Raw genomic sequence first — 15,676 nt, forward strand, 5'->3', positions numbered from 1 at the left:
AACTTATCAATAAACATATACCCGCATGGGCACACACTCTGCTTGTTATGAAACAGCCCCCCAAGTCAAACAAAATGAGTCACAGCCTATTTATAGTCGCTGCGATACATCTCTCATGTGTATGAGCCTTGGATGGAGGCTACGTGTCGTGGTATAGACAAGCTGTTACATAAACATGTTTCTGCATACATGTCTCGAGGGATTGATGATTCACAACATGAGCATGGCTCTCGTTTTAACTGCATTTTTCTTAGTCATCAGCCGAACCATAAATAATTACCAGCAAGGCTAAAATTGGAGGTAGAATGTAGGAATTGTTTTACTCACTCGTCTTTATATAAACCTGAAGAAAATGTTCTTTCAGCAAAAACCGAACATCTTGAGAACCAAACTAATATATTCATACTGATATTAATGAAGCACAAACTGTATATAAAAGATGGGTGTGGGCTCTGTGACTTCACTCTTTTGTTTGTGGACTACTACTGACATCTCAGGGTTTTTTGTTTTTGTTTTCTTTCTGTTTTTATCAGCAAGTGACCACATTTGGAAGAGAGTGGAGTGCATCACACTCGAGTGTTTCCTGGCAATCACTAGCATGAAATTGGTCCAAAGGAAGTATACATGAGTGTGCCGAAAGCCTCCCTGCATTGATTTGATCATTAGTAGGCTCCCATGGCTGCCAGTGGAATACACAATAGACACAACTTGCCAGCAAACTATATGCAGCAATCTCCAGCAACCAGTTTGCTAGACAGGAAATATACATCTCTAATTAACAACCAAAGGTTGCCAGGGGTTTCTGACTGGTCTCTAGACCTGTATCACTAAGGTCTTAACAAGGTGCATCTGCAGACACAGATGTGGAAACATATAAATAAATAATTACTTATTACAGTGGTCCCCAACATTTTTGGCGCCACGGACCAGTTTATGTCTGACAATATTTTCACGGACTGGCCTTTAAGGTGTCACGGATAAATACAACAAAATAAAACCAGTACTGGTACCAAAAAGAAGAAGGTTTTTTCATAACACACGGGAAAAGACCCAGAGAAACCGAGTTAATGATAAAAACGATTAAAAAAAATAACAATAAAACCACTGAAAACCATACATTTCACACCCGTGCCTCAACTCTCGTGGCCCAGTCCGTGGCCCGGATTATATGTATTATAATACATATATCATGAGAATTTCACTTGCCAAAAACACTGGAGTGCAGACTTCTTGTACTGTTTGCTAGTACAAGTATCCACAAATATTCATGTTCGTTTAATTTGCTCAGAATTCCTCCAGTCTAAGATAACTGGCTGCTGCTTGTTACCAATCTTATCCTGCTTCACATTTTTCTCAAAGAGTAATTTCTCTGAGGGCAGTGTTCCAGACACTTTCGGTTTGGCAGTCATCGTAAAAGGAGCCACAGGATGTGTCAGAAAAGGAGAAAGTATATAACAGTGTGTGCGCAATTCTAGGAAGAGCCTAAAGTTAGTGAGAAAACGAGAGAGGGGAATCAGCAAAGCTGGAAGTCGATTATAAAACTCCATTTAAGCAGCAGGCATATTTGTTAATATTCAATATTACAGCAATGTAGGCTGTTTTTATCTTTCATAATACCAAGTGACTAGCACACTGTGTGTCACATTAGATAACATTATACAGCAGGTGAAATGAGGCCAAGTTCGTGTCATCAGGCGATACTGTGGCGCTGCAAAGCGATGTTGTGCAAAGCCATAATAAAGCAAACATGAACAAAGGTTGTTCTTAAAGATCAGAGAGGACACGGAAACAGAAGATGTGTAAGGGGACAAAATGAGCATGCTAAACAGGAGAAGGGATCAGATAAAGGGCCTCTGACAGGTGACGCTTGCTGAACGTGGTCAGCGGCGAGATGGCTTTCAAAATGACCTTCTCGCTGTAACAACTAAGTGTGTCAGCGGAGTGACGGCCTCCTCCCATTCCTGTCCTCCTCGCTGGACTATCCCTGAGGTTACATGCAGAGTGTATTTAAAGCTCGTCCCGAGCACTTCCAGCAGTGCACCTTACATAACCCTCAGCCTTCAGCCGTCATCTTTGACTAACGCCTCCCGGCTCATCTGTCTGACTCCCAGTGGCTGTTTTTGTGAAGCCGGTCAGCTGGTGTAAACAACCTTGCTGTGAGTCTCATCTGTGCCACCCACTTTGAAAGAACAGGGAACAGATATTTATGTCCTTCCTGCTTCCCACCGCTGCAGATAGATTCCAACCCAGAGCAAGCGAATTATGAGGAAATCCAGTGAAATATGACTCAAACGCAGTTTCAGAGTTTGTGTTTTGTCTACCAGCTTCTTCTTCAAACTTTTGTTCTACTGTTAACACTTAGCAATGTTCTGCTACTGTACGTGTTGTGTAATTTCTTAATAATTACACACTGTGAGGGGCTTTTTGTCACACTAAACACAGGGGAAACAGAAGGTGAAAGCAGTTCCTTTATTCAAGAAAAATTTCTGTGAAATAAACTCGTGGATGACTTGACTTGAATGTCGGAGATGAATTTAAACTGAAGTACATTTTCAAGAAGAGTTGCAAATAATCTGTATTTACAATATTCTCCTGAGACCTCATCCTCTGTAATGGACATTTGGTTTGGTCTATAGCTTTTGAATTATTTGAGCTACCCTACTAAGTCCTGATGTGCTAAATAGAGGACGTCCTGGCCTTCCCAATGATATCTCATGTGCCTGGGTGGCCTCTTTTAGCTCCAAAGAGGCAGAAAATCACACAAAAAAAGTTCAACTAGATGCTACTTTTTTCGTTTATCTATTGAGCCACTAAGTAAAAAAGTCATAAAAGTGTGAATTCTACTCAGAAAAGTGTCTTGTTTTTGTCACACACATTGTTTAAAACTCAAAGATATCCAATAACAACTGACAATCATAACAAGTGTTTATGTGTGGAAAAATGGAAACTGACTGCCAAACGCAATCAAGAAATTGCACTATAAAGATTTATTAATGCAAACTTGCTGGTCTGTAGAAAAAGTTCACATTTATGCACGTTCAACCGACCTGCTGTACCAGTAAAAAGACTGTTCAGATGGTATGGGTTTCCAGAGCAACTCCTCTCGGTGTAATGTGTAGGTGACCCAGTACTCTTGTCCATATAGTGCAATTGTTTTTCCACATTTTGTCCATACAGTATAAACAATAACTATAATTAGAGATTCTTTGTAACTTTGAAACAATGAGAATTTAATTTGTTTTGCTCTTCTTAAAACCACAGGTACACACAGGAACAGATGTTGAGCACACATGTTAGCTTCTCAGCATGTTTCCACATGTTGACAAGCTAACGAAGCGTTGTAATGGAGGAATAACAGAGCACTTCAGCCTCCTGCTCCGAGGGCTGTAAAGATGTCACACTAAAAGTGAAACACGTAATCACATATGCACATATTACAATCTTAAAACGCAGCAGATAGCATTGGGAGACAAGTGATGCTAAAGGTTACAAAATGCTCAAATTGCTATGCAATATGGAGTTTTATTATTTGATGCTAATGATCATAAATATCTAAGAAGGAAAAAATTAAGATAAAATTAAGACAAAAATAATCATACGAATGCAATAATTATTGTAAAAATGTCTTACATCTGGCAACACCGCACAGCTTAGTTACTGTTGGTTTTCCAGAAAGGTCTTATTATAAACAGAGAAGCTACATTAATACAATACGCCGACTGCATTACTCATCAGTCACTTAGATGCTTCACTGTAAGTTTGAAAAGTGTGATTGTTAAATGAGAAAGATGCTAATTAAAACCGAGAAAGAACGTTTTGACTGGGATTTTTCAGAAGCTGTCAGTTATCAGTGCCAGCTGCTACGCATCTCATCACCATATGATATTTACACTCACCAGTCACTTTGTAAAGTTCAGCTGCTTGTTATCTAATCAGTCAGGAGCAGCATGCTAGTGAGCTTAGGTATGAAATTCAAACCAAGCATCCATCAACATGGAGAAGAAAGATTATCTGCAGCAATTATTTGATGCTATTTTGTCTCTGAGGAATGTTTCCAGTATTTTGTTGAGTCCATGCTACAAATAAATAAAGCAATAATAAAGGCAAAACGGGGTCCAAACCACTATTATCAAGGTGCACCTAACAGAGTTGCCACTGAGTATATATAAAAACACAACCTGGAGAAACTCTAGTCATTTCTAAACTTCACATTTATTATTCTTGTCCTTCCTCCGTGCACTCTGGGATTAGAATTAAGCTCTCGTTATTTTTCTTCTATTCTTATAATACGGCACATAATTTTCACTCCGTCAAATGAAAGCCCTGGAAATATTCACGTTCCCCCCGAGACATGAGATGTTTTCCAGTTGAGACAGCATGCTCTGTTTGCAGAGTTATCTGCCCTCTTTCCCCCTGCAGGTCAAAGCTACAAGGTGAGCCGTTCCATAAGAGCCTTTAATAGCATGTTAAGAATTCAGCACGAACTGGTTGAACTCATCTGCCTCCACCTCTCTTAACATAGTTTTCCTTCAACACCGACTGCAAGGGTTCTGACTTGCCAGTCGGATCATTTTGAGGAAATGAAAGATAATTAAAACAGTCAACTGTTTGTATAAAATGTCTTGCATCTTGTGCGAACAGCTTACCAAACAAATTATCATGGGGAAGTCATTTTGTAACATATTTTTGTCAAATTTGCTGTTGCTAGGGGTCACACTGTGGTTACGTGTTTTTTTTGTTTCTTTTTTTTTTTGTTCGCTTCCACAGAAACCTAAAGCAGACAACCTTCTCGAGAAAATGTGTTGACATATTTCAAAAGCCTAACTGTGAACTGTGCATGGCACAACTCACTTCCTGTTGCACAGATCAAACACGAATGTGAGAATGACCTTTTATTGAATTAGTGCTATTTTTAAATAATAAATAAAACTTTCTGAATTAAATCTCTCCAACGATTCTAAATATTTCAAACTGTGTGCAAACTGATCATTTAAAATAATAATCTTTTTAAAAAATGGCTACGACAAAGTCAGTGGTGAAAGATCATTTCCAGTTTATACGTTAAATGAAGTACGGCCTTCTGACCAAAGGCTCCATTTATGCACTTACAGACTTTTTTGACATTCAAGTTGAATAATAATCATAATATTCTTCCTCTCACCTGCCTTTATAATTGACTTTTTCTACCTAAGAACCTTCCCGACACTCTGAATTATGAGACCCACGGGTGTTAGCAGCTCATAATGCCTGCTCGCTGCTACTGTAATTTCCCCTGTCAATTATTTCCAAATGTACCTAAATGGCGTGCTCCAATAAACACAGCCATGAACACGGTGTTTTTTTCTTGCTTGTGCCAACTATTGTGCAATTTTATAAAGTTTAAGGAGTAAGGTGTGCAGATAGGATGCACACACTGTTGCAAAGTATCCATAATGCATATCGTAAAAGCAGAATCAGGCTAGTGTTACACTCAGTCGTGTTTCTAAGCTGCCATTGCATGAACGCACTATTGTTAACCATAAGTGGCGATGATCTATGTTGTTTACCCAAACTGATGTCACACGAAAAAACAGAACAAAAAAAGCTTTACTCTGACTGAACTGAGATCAAACTGACCGGTTAATGCTTAAGCAGGGCTACTTACTCAAGTCTTTAATGTAAGATCACACATCTAAGGAACTTAATGTATCTTTGCTGTTTGTTTTAGTTTTTAAAAAAAACACTACGATGAGCCAACACTGAACCCCTACTACCGAGCAATGCTGTTACTGATGTGATGTTTAAACTCACAGTAATGCTGTTGGTTCATGTGGATACTTATTTTGCATTTTTCATTAGAAAGTTTCATTATATCAAAAAATAAACACATAAACTGCTGTAACGCCTTTTAACTCTTCATCATGTTAAACCAGTCCTGACACAACACTGGTGTTTGCTGAAAGGCTGATACCAGTGTACCACCGATCTTTGCATTCCTGTGTGATGACCACGTAATCATAGTTCCAACCAGAGTGTGTTATGTGTCTGACATATTATAGCTGTCACTTCGATTAATAGTTGAATATATGTTTACTTGATTTGACTCATTGTTGCTCTTGTTTTTGCATAGTTATTTGCTGATACTTGATTTCCTGTATGTGGCTCTGGTTCCTCTTTGTTCTCTGTTTGTTTGGATGGTTTTGTTTTGTTTGAGCACTTAGTTCACTATGTTGTCTTTGTTATCTTGCTCAGTCATTGTTCCTTAAAGGTACAGTAGGTAATTTTTTTCAGGTTATTTATCAGAATCCAAAAATGTTCTACTCATAAACATACACCGAATAGCGTGTAATTACATCTTCCAACAAACTGATGCATTCTCATAAACTTAGAAGGAAACCATTACAAATATATAGGAGCCTTTATGGAAGCCACCATGTTACTGTGGTGTCTTAAATACAGAGGCCAAGATGGACATCGACATTCCACCTGATGGTGTTTTCTTTATCTAATGACCACATGTTTGTAAGGGATACATAGTAAGTCTTATAAACATGTATATTCTCATCATCTATTCTTCATTGTGTCTCCCTCCTCCTCTACCACCTCATCTTCTTCCTCCTCACCTCAAGTCTCATCTCCTGAACTGAAGTTAAGGCTCTAACACGAGAAAAAATGCATAAACATGCTTTTTTCATTCCCAATACTGTCGCAATTACTTATTGTCAGCAGATTAGATACACCAGACAGCTGACAACAGGCCCACTACAAGCTAACATTATGCCAGCTAATGTTGGGCTTGAGTTTCCTAAAAATTACACTTTCTCGCTGATTCTCACATCATATGAGAGTTCACTAAAGGTCCTAAAGATCCAAACAGTGTTAGATCCATTTCAAAGCGGCTAACAGCAGCTAATAATAGTACTTACTGACAGAAAACTTTAGGATATCCTCAGCAACTCACCTCAGTATCGCTGGCATCAGACAGAAGTGAACTTCACTGATTTATTGACTCACATAAGACTCCATTCACAAAGTTTTACAGCCTCCTGCAGAGTAAATAGACATGGACACATATTGGCAGTTGAGATACACAGCAGATCTACACCCAACACTCACTACTGGGGAACAGCAGTCAGAGTTGTTTGTCCTACGGGAGCCACTGTAGCTATGATTATACATTTAGAGGGGTAAGAAAACAAAACTTAACTGAATGCAAATTATTGATGTCTACAGGTGAGATTTTAGACACTGTAACTTTTAAGTTTATTCAGTTCACTTGACCACTTTCAAGGGCCCGTCACTTTTAAAGGCCTGCTCTCTTCCTTCCTGCCTTTTTAGCTTTGTGCTAAGCTAACCACCTGCATGCAAACCCACTTCCAAAAGTTGGATGCACCAACCATATTCACTGCAATGCATGGAGGCCAGATTAGCACCTGACCACTTTTTCACATATGTACAAACCCTGAATATATCTGCCCCCCACTAACCCTCATGCTGACTTTTGAACTGTGTGCTGATAACAAGCTGAACAGTTCCTCTACTCTTTAGGGCATGGTAACCATGTCTTTGTTCTTTTTGTTTTGCATTTTATCTCACTCCATCTTACGTTTAGCCCAAGAGAAGACAGCAACCTCTTTGGACTTTGTCTCCCTCGGATGTGGCCTTTTCTGGTTGTTCATTGCCTTTGTCCCAAATTTTGCGAAATGCATTCTTGGCATTCAGTTCACACAGAACAAAGTTTGCTATATCACCTTCAATTAAATATAGCCTTTTTGGAGATAAGCTTGTATCTCTCAGCGGGAAAGCAGAATAGCTGCAATATGTGCACTTCCTGTGATAAAAATCTTTTCACTGAATCCTCACAAACGTATTCTAAAACAGAACTGTCATTAGCATCACGAATACCTATTTAATTTGCTAAGTATTGCTGCAAAACGTAGAAAATTTAAAAAGTGCATTTTCTAAAATGCAGCTTTTACTGTAGGTGGAAAAGTCCACATGAACAAAGTCTTGTTTTGAGCACTTATGCTGTAACTGGCCTCTATCGGGAACCGAAGGTGGTCAAACAGTAAAGAGCAAGCGGCTCAAAGTGTATTGCACTGTCAAAATGAGCATGTTTGCACAGAGGGTTTACATTTACAGTGGGGCAAAAAAGTATTTAGTCAGCCACCGATTGTGCAAATTCCCCCACTTAAAATGATGACAGAGGTCAGTAATTTGCACCAGAGGTACACTTCAACTGTGAGAGACAGAATGTGAAAAAAAAAATCCATGAATTCACATGGTAGGATTTGTAAAGAATTTATTCGTAAATCAGGGTGGAAAATAAGTATTTGGTCAATAACAAAAATACAACTCAATACTTTGTAACATAACCTTTGTTGGCAATAACAGAGGTCAAACGTTTACTATAGGTCTTTACCAGGTTTGCACACACAGTAGCTGGTATTTTGGCCCATTCCTCCATGCAGATCTTCTCAAGAGCAGTGATGTTTTGGGGCTGTCGCCGAGCAACACGGACTTTCAACTCCCGCCACAGATTTTCTATGGGGTTGATGTCTGGAGACTGGCTAGGCCACTCCAGGACTTTCAAATGCTTCTTACGGAGCCACTCCTTTGTTGCCCGGGCGGTGTGTTTTGGATCATTGTCATGTTGGAAGACCCAGCCTCGTTTCATCTTCAAAGTTCTCACTGATGGAAGGAGGTTTTGGCTCAAAATCTCACGATACTTGGCCCCATTCATTCTGTCCTTAACACGGATCAGTCGTCCTGTCCCCTTGGCAGAAAAACAGCCCCATAGCATGGTGTTTCCACCCCCATGCTTCACAGTAGGTATGGTGTTCTTGGGATGCAACTCAGTATTCTTCTTCCTCCAAACACGACGAGTTGAGTTTATACCAAAAAGTTCTACTTTGGTTTCATCTGACCACATGACATTCTCCCAATCCTCTGCTGTATCATCCATGTGCTCTCTGGCAAACTTCAGACGGGCCTGGACATGCACTGGCTTCAGCAGCGGAACACGTCTGGCACTGCGGGATTTGATTCCCTGCTGTTGTAGTGTGTTACTGATGGTGACCTTTGTTACTTTGGTCCCAGCTCTCTGCAGGTCATTCACCAGGTCCCCCCGTGTGGTTCTGGGATCTTTGCTCACCGTTCTCATGATCATTTTGACCCCACGGGATGAGATCTTGCGTGGAGCCCGAGATCGAGGGAGATTATCAGTGGTCTTGTATGTCTTCCATTTTCTGATGATTGCTCCCACAGTTGATTTTTTCACACCAAGCTGCTTGCCTATTGTAGATTCACTCTTCCCAGTCTGGTGCAGGTCTACAATTCTTTTCCTGGTGTCCTTCGAAAGCTCTTTGGTCTTGGCCATGGCGAAGTTTGGAGTCTGACTGGTTGAGGCTGTGGACAGGTGTCTTTTATACAGATGATGAGGTCAAACAGGTGCCATTCATACAGGTAACGAGTGGGGGACAGAAAAGCTTCTTACAGAAGACGTTACAGGTCTGTGAGAGCCAGGGATTTTCCTTGTTTGAGGTGACCAAATACTTATTTTCCACCCTGATTTACGAATAAATTCTTTACAAATCCTACCATGTGAATTCATGGATTTTTTTTTCACATTCTGTCTCTCACAGTTGAAGTGTACCTCTGGTGCAAATTACTGACCTCTGTCATCATTTTAAGTGGGGGAACTTGCACAATCGGTGGCTGACTAAATACTTTTTTGCCCCACTGTATGATATGATGGTGTGCATGCAGTTCATTGTCGTGTTCACTGTGAAAACTGGGGTCAGCTGAGGTTTTGTGCCCCAGCTGTCACACTCAGCACACAAAGCCACATGTTCCCTGCCACAAACATACAGGAATAAGTACCTGTATCAACAAACGTACAGTCTGAATCAAAGGCACTTCAAATGGACTAATCACACTCTGGGTTAACAATATGTAATATGATGTACAGTGTCCAAGATGCTACTCTAAGATCTAACACCCTCAACTTCAGCAACAGTTAAAGCATTGTTAAAACCAACAGACAATATTTAAACTTCCCAGTTCTAAAAATGTTCTTTATTTCAAAATGACGCACTAAATATCATTTTGTATACCAGACGATGACATGACATGGCCGCACACACCAAATGTTTTATTCTATAAATTATTTTGAAAACATTATTTACAGATCCTGTAGTTTCCCAATCATTTCTTAGAAAGAAACTCGGACTACATTCTAACTAAAGTTCCCGGTAGTATTGTGCAATGTTGCTCTAACTATACTGCTATACTGAAATCTGCTTGTGACATACATTACTAGAGGAACCTGCTAAACCTGTACACATGCCTTTGACACATAATGGGGAACAAAGACAAAAAGACGTTGTGTGAATTTGTTCACGGGTCGCTCGTACGACATTCGAAACTTGTAGCATTTGCTTATTTGTCGCAAAGACAAAAAAAAAGTTATGGATGACTTCTGCTTTTTGTTTAAAAGGAAAATGGATGATTTTGTAATAATGACTATCAAACATTCAGCAGTGGGTTTGCAAAGAAAAAAAAGAGGAAATAACAGAAATGTTCACAAAACTCAAGGGTTCATATAAATGTTGCAAACAACTGCGATGCAAAAATAAGTCACATGCAATGCAAAATTATGCTGTTAAACTCCTGCTTACTTCCCCAGAAACGCTAACTATGTAGAAGGTGTGCACAGTTCACCTCCATGTTCTCTGCATACAGTATCCCTACACTGTGATAACTGCCAATGACTTTGTGCCAACTGCATTAAAAACTGCATTCGAAACATACAAAGACAAACTAAAAGGCTGCAGGTCATGTAATTGAACTTCAACACTGCACTCCTCCTGCATGACACGTCCTGATATTAAGCTTGTAGGGTGTAGCCTTGCCAAAATAATTTGCAGTTACTGATGCTGAAACACAGTGAAACACCAGGAAGGGTTAGGACAGCTTAGAGTTATTTAAGAACATAATACCGGGTTCTTTTTACTTCCCCATTGTTGCAAAACCTGTTTGGTTTTTATTATTATACGTTATGTTTTTGCCATTATCTAGTATTGCAGATTATTTATTTGTTGCTCTATTCAATTCAGCTTTATTTATAAAGCGTCAAATCACAACAAAAGTCGCCTCAAGGCACTTTATATTGTAAGGTAAAGACCCTACAATAATATATAGAAAACCCCAACAATCACATGACACCCTCACTTCCCACAGGCAAGCACTTGGTGACAGTGGGAAGGAAAAAGTCCCTTTTACCAGGAAGAAACCTCCATGACAGTGGAGCCACCTCATTACAATCAAGTGTATTAAAGTATAGCTACATAAGGAAAGATATTTCTATATTGTGCTATATGCTAAGCTGGAGCACGGGAGAATCTGCAGTTCTCCTGACAATTAGTGAAACTCTCGAAGCTGATCAAGAACGTTACATGCAGTATTAGAGCTACTAAAGAGGACCGGGGGTTCAAGAGTGCTCCAGCAGGGTGTTATATAAAGACTGTAATCACACTTCACACTTCTAAAAAAAAAATGCTCCATAGCCTGTGATTGATATAAGGGGTTATATGCTTTTCTTGTAAGACTGACTCACAGCCGGTGGCTCATTATGCTCCAGAGAAAGGCAGAGCGAGAGAGAGAGGGAAAGGCGCAATATTACCTAATTGTTATGGGAAGATTATCCTCTCAGAGAAGGCGGGGCGAGAGAGGTCAGATGATGATGGTGGTGATGATGATGGTGTCTGAACCGCCGTGTTATGCGAACGGTCGATGAGAGCGCTCCTTTGGATGGTGGGAGGGGTGAAGGGGGAGGGGGGCGGTCTCACTCAGGAACACACACACAAACAGGGGCCCATTTGGTTCAAGTGAGGATAGGGACCGTCCTGAGCTGAACTCGACGTTACAAATAGGAGCTGCGGCATTGCAAGTGGAGCAGAGTGGAGGTGCGCTACACCGATGATAATATTGGATAACAGAGGCGAGTGAAGCCGCGGTTTGTGGACACCACGGAGGAAGGAAAAGCGCGTTCTTCCTGAACAGGATCAAAAACACGTTTGGAAACGCCGAGAGCGGCCATGCGCACCCGCGGAGGAAACTCCTCATTCCACTGAGGTACAATTATTATCATTTTGTAAACAGAGTTTCCTTACAGTGATCTGATGAGCATACTATAACACCAATAAATTAAAACTGTCTTTTTGTGTTTAAACACCCCGGTGTCCTTTTCTGCGGAACTGTGATTTTTACTCCCATAAAATGTTCACTTTATGTTTTATGTATTTCATAAAAAATCGTCGTACTTTTGACTTTTTCAAAAGCACCTACGGCTGCCTCAAAACTGCGCTCATGATGAAGAAAGAAGAAGAAGAGGAGTAGGGTCATGGCAGATGATTTAAAAAAAAGAAAAGCAGCCGGTCAGGGATCAGCATGTCGGTGTCAGACATGTGGGTCAGCGCTGATGGAGCGAGTGGAGACGGACACACCGGAAACCGGTCGTGAATCCGTTGATTAAGGGTTCCGACAGAATTTGCAGAAGAAGGACAAACTTGAAGTACTAAATGTAAATGTAGGTTAGACTGTGATTGGGTCACCTTGTTATCTAGATGTATTTTTACATGTACTTCTTATTTACTGCCTTATACTCGGAGTACTGCCAAAAAATGTGTGGTGTGACTGACAGAGTTTCCAGCACTCTCCTGTCTCACACTGAGTGAGTGAGGGCTTGCAAGGTTATATGGAAGTTGCTCCAGTTTTATTGGAGAGCCGTAATGGAGTTACATAATATTGTGTTGTAATAGCTCTTGCGTAACCACTAAATCCCTCTTCCCTTGTCCTCTCTATCAAATTGATCACCAGGAGGCGCTGTTGCTACATTCCCGTCAGACGTCCAACAGAGTTCAGTGATCCCTCAGCACCACACAGTGGCACTTGACGTTCATCGCCAGCCGGGATTTAATCATCCAACTACCCAGATGTTTGAGGAGGACTCCCAGGAGATGAGGGGCCAAGAAGACGTCGGAGTGCTCCGTGCCGTGGAATCACCCACAGCAGTGGCTTCTGCTGGAGGGGGAGCAGGAGGAGCTTCGTCTTTCACAGATGAAGCTGTGTCCATCCTGACTTCCAGCAGCCTGCTGGCACGCTCGCTGCTGGGCCGCACCTCAGCCGTCAAACGTAAAGAGAGCCCTTCCTCCAGTGCCCGGCGCAAGCGCGAGTTCATACCTCACGAGAAGAAGGACGACAGCTACTGGGACAAGAGGAGGAAGAACAACGAGGCGGCTAAGCGCTCACGAGAGAAGCGGCGCGTGAACGACATGGTCCTGGAGAGCCGTGTGCTGGCTCTGCTGGAGGAAAACGCGCGACTCCGAGCAGAGCTGTTGGCGCTCAAGTTCCGCTTTGGCCTGGTTAAAGACCCCTCCAATGCCCCAATACTGCCCCTCACTACAGCTCCCCAGCACACCCCTCAACCCTTGACTCCTCAATATTACCTCCAAAGGGGGGGCGGAGGCCTCCAAGGCTCCTCAGTACCACATCCCAACAACCAAGCAGGCCAGATGAGCAGCAGGGGCTCCAGGGATGCTGGGAACATGTCAGAAGACTCGGGCTTCTCTACGCCAGGTGGGTCCAGTGTGGGCAGTCCGATTTTCTTTGAAGACCGCCTTAGCGACCATGGGAAATTATCCCCACACCGGGGTGAGGAGCTGGGGTATGACCTCCACCATTCGCCTACAGATCCCCACCACGCTGCAGGACTAACTGGGGGGAAGATGGATCACGCAGAGGCGATGAAAAACCTTCCTCACAAATTGCGTTTCAAGATCCCCGGAAGCAACGATGGAACCGATGCCCAGGGAGACGGTGGCGTCGCCAGACGCAGCCCCACGCTATCTACTGCGGGCCGGGAAGCTCCAAGAGAGAAAGGACTGAGCGGAGGCAGCGAGGCAGGAGCAGGCCCAGCATGTGCCAGCTCCTGGATCCAGCACATCGAGGGGGAGGAAAGCAGGAGGGGGCGACACTCCCCTCAATACAGTGCTTCGACATCCAACTACAGCCTCCAGCCCCCTCCTGCTCAAGTGCAACCTGAGGTCCAGTACCAGCACGAGAACACTTACCTGAAGTGTCAGCTAAACTCCCTCAGCGAGGAGGTGGCTCAGCTGAAAAAGCTTTTCACAGAGCAGCTCATGGCCAAAACCAACTGAGGACAGATGCTGTGAGCCAGTCAACATTTGCCGGCGTCTAGACTTTTAAGGGCAAAGTTTACTTTAAGAAAGCCAAAAAGGACTTTCAAGTCTAGCTCATCATGTGTTGTTTTTATCTCAAGTATTGTATTGTATTATAATAAATGTCTTTAAAGCTCATCTCATAAACCTGCTGTCTATAACAAACACTCAGTCTGAGCAATCTATGTTCCCCCAGACAGGGAGTCTTAACTGTATTGGTGTTAAGTGGATAATAGCTTCTTTATTACGTACACTGTGACAACTAAAAACATGCAGCAAAAGCTGTTTACATCACATCATCACAGCACAAACCTCACACCACTCGGCGATGCCAGATTAAAATGCGTCTGGAAGTCGGCCAGCAGGTCGTTGCCACACTGAGATGCGGGAAGTTGCAGTCCGGTAATTAGAGCAGTATGACTTACTGCACAAACAGTTTCCCACCGCTGAGATGGGTCTGCAAAAAACCCGCAAACACAGGCAGAGACAGACAGTAAACACACACAGAGGTGAGGTTAATAGCCATCAAAACCTCCACGGGTCTCGGGGAGGGCGGGGTGTTACTTGTTACTCTGGTGTTGTTGTGTGTCTTTTAGGAACCACACTGTAACTTCTGCTCTGTTTTAGTGTTTCACATCCACTACTGATCTTTGTCCATGCCTGGGTTTCAACATATTTGTGTTACCTCCCTGTTTTCTGTGATGAAATAATAATGTCTCTCTGTGTGTTTTCATATTCAAAAATAAAAGAAACGTTTGATGGATCCAGCATCACGGTGGCGAGTCAATCATTGCTCATTGCTATTATAAAAGGTTATCAAACTTAAAAAACGTAAAACAGCGTCTTTTGGGGATGGAAATTCTTTCCCAGACAGTGAATTGCAGAAAAAAAGGAAGAATGCAAACGGGAATGAGAGAAGGGTTGACTGAAGAGAAGAGGAGTTTCTCTCCCACAGTCCCTGCAGGCTGCAAGATGGGCTGACAGCCAGGCAGACAGAGACGGTGGGCGAGCCCGCTGTTACTCAACAGTTCTGTTACAGACCTTGGAAAACACAAGCGCTCAAAGATAACAGCTGGAATTACAAGTGACAGGAGAGAATTAATGTTATGAAGAAGGGTTAACATGAATATAGTGAGGTCATGTGCACCCCGAAGGCCACCAGAAGACCTTGACAACCTTTTGCACAGTCCTCAACCAGGAAGGAATGCACTGCCGTTCATTTCCTTCATCCACTTCATGTAATACTATGAAACAGCAGTTAAGAACATCTTAGCTTTCCTACTCAAATGCATGTAAATGGTAAATGGACTACTTCTCATAAAGGGCTTTTGTACTCTACATGCTTCATTCACCTATTCACACACATTCTTATGAGCACTTTTTTTCTGTCAGTACTTCCTGTCTAAGATTCACACGCTGTAAATGACCTGCTCTGCTTCCTTGAGCCACAAGGAGAA

The 15,676-nt window shown here is 42.1% G+C and overlaps 1 protein-coding gene across 1 annotated transcript; it reads left to right on the forward strand.

Annotated features, from left to right (window-relative positions):
* Positions 1-11,811: 11,811 nt before the first annotated feature.
* nfil3-6 (nuclear factor, interleukin 3 regulated, member 6) lies at positions 11,812-14,983 on the forward strand. Its single transcript, XM_006805044.3, has 2 exons — positions 11,812-12,114; positions 12,859-14,983. The coding sequence occupies exon 2, from the start codon at positions 12,975-12,977 to the stop codon at positions 14,196-14,198; it is 1,224 nt and encodes a 407-aa protein (XP_006805107.2). The 5' UTR covers positions 11,812-12,114; positions 12,859-12,974; the 3' UTR covers positions 14,199-14,983.
* The last annotated feature ends 693 nt before the right edge of the window (positions 14,984-15,676 follow it).

The sequence above is a fragment of the Neolamprologus brichardi genome, chromosome 4, assembly GCF_056152115.1.
Source record: "Neolamprologus brichardi isolate AB-2024 chromosome 4, ASM5615211v1, whole genome shotgun sequence".
NCBI classification, from domain to species: Eukaryota; Metazoa; Chordata; class Actinopteri; order Cichliformes; family Cichlidae; genus Neolamprologus; species Neolamprologus brichardi.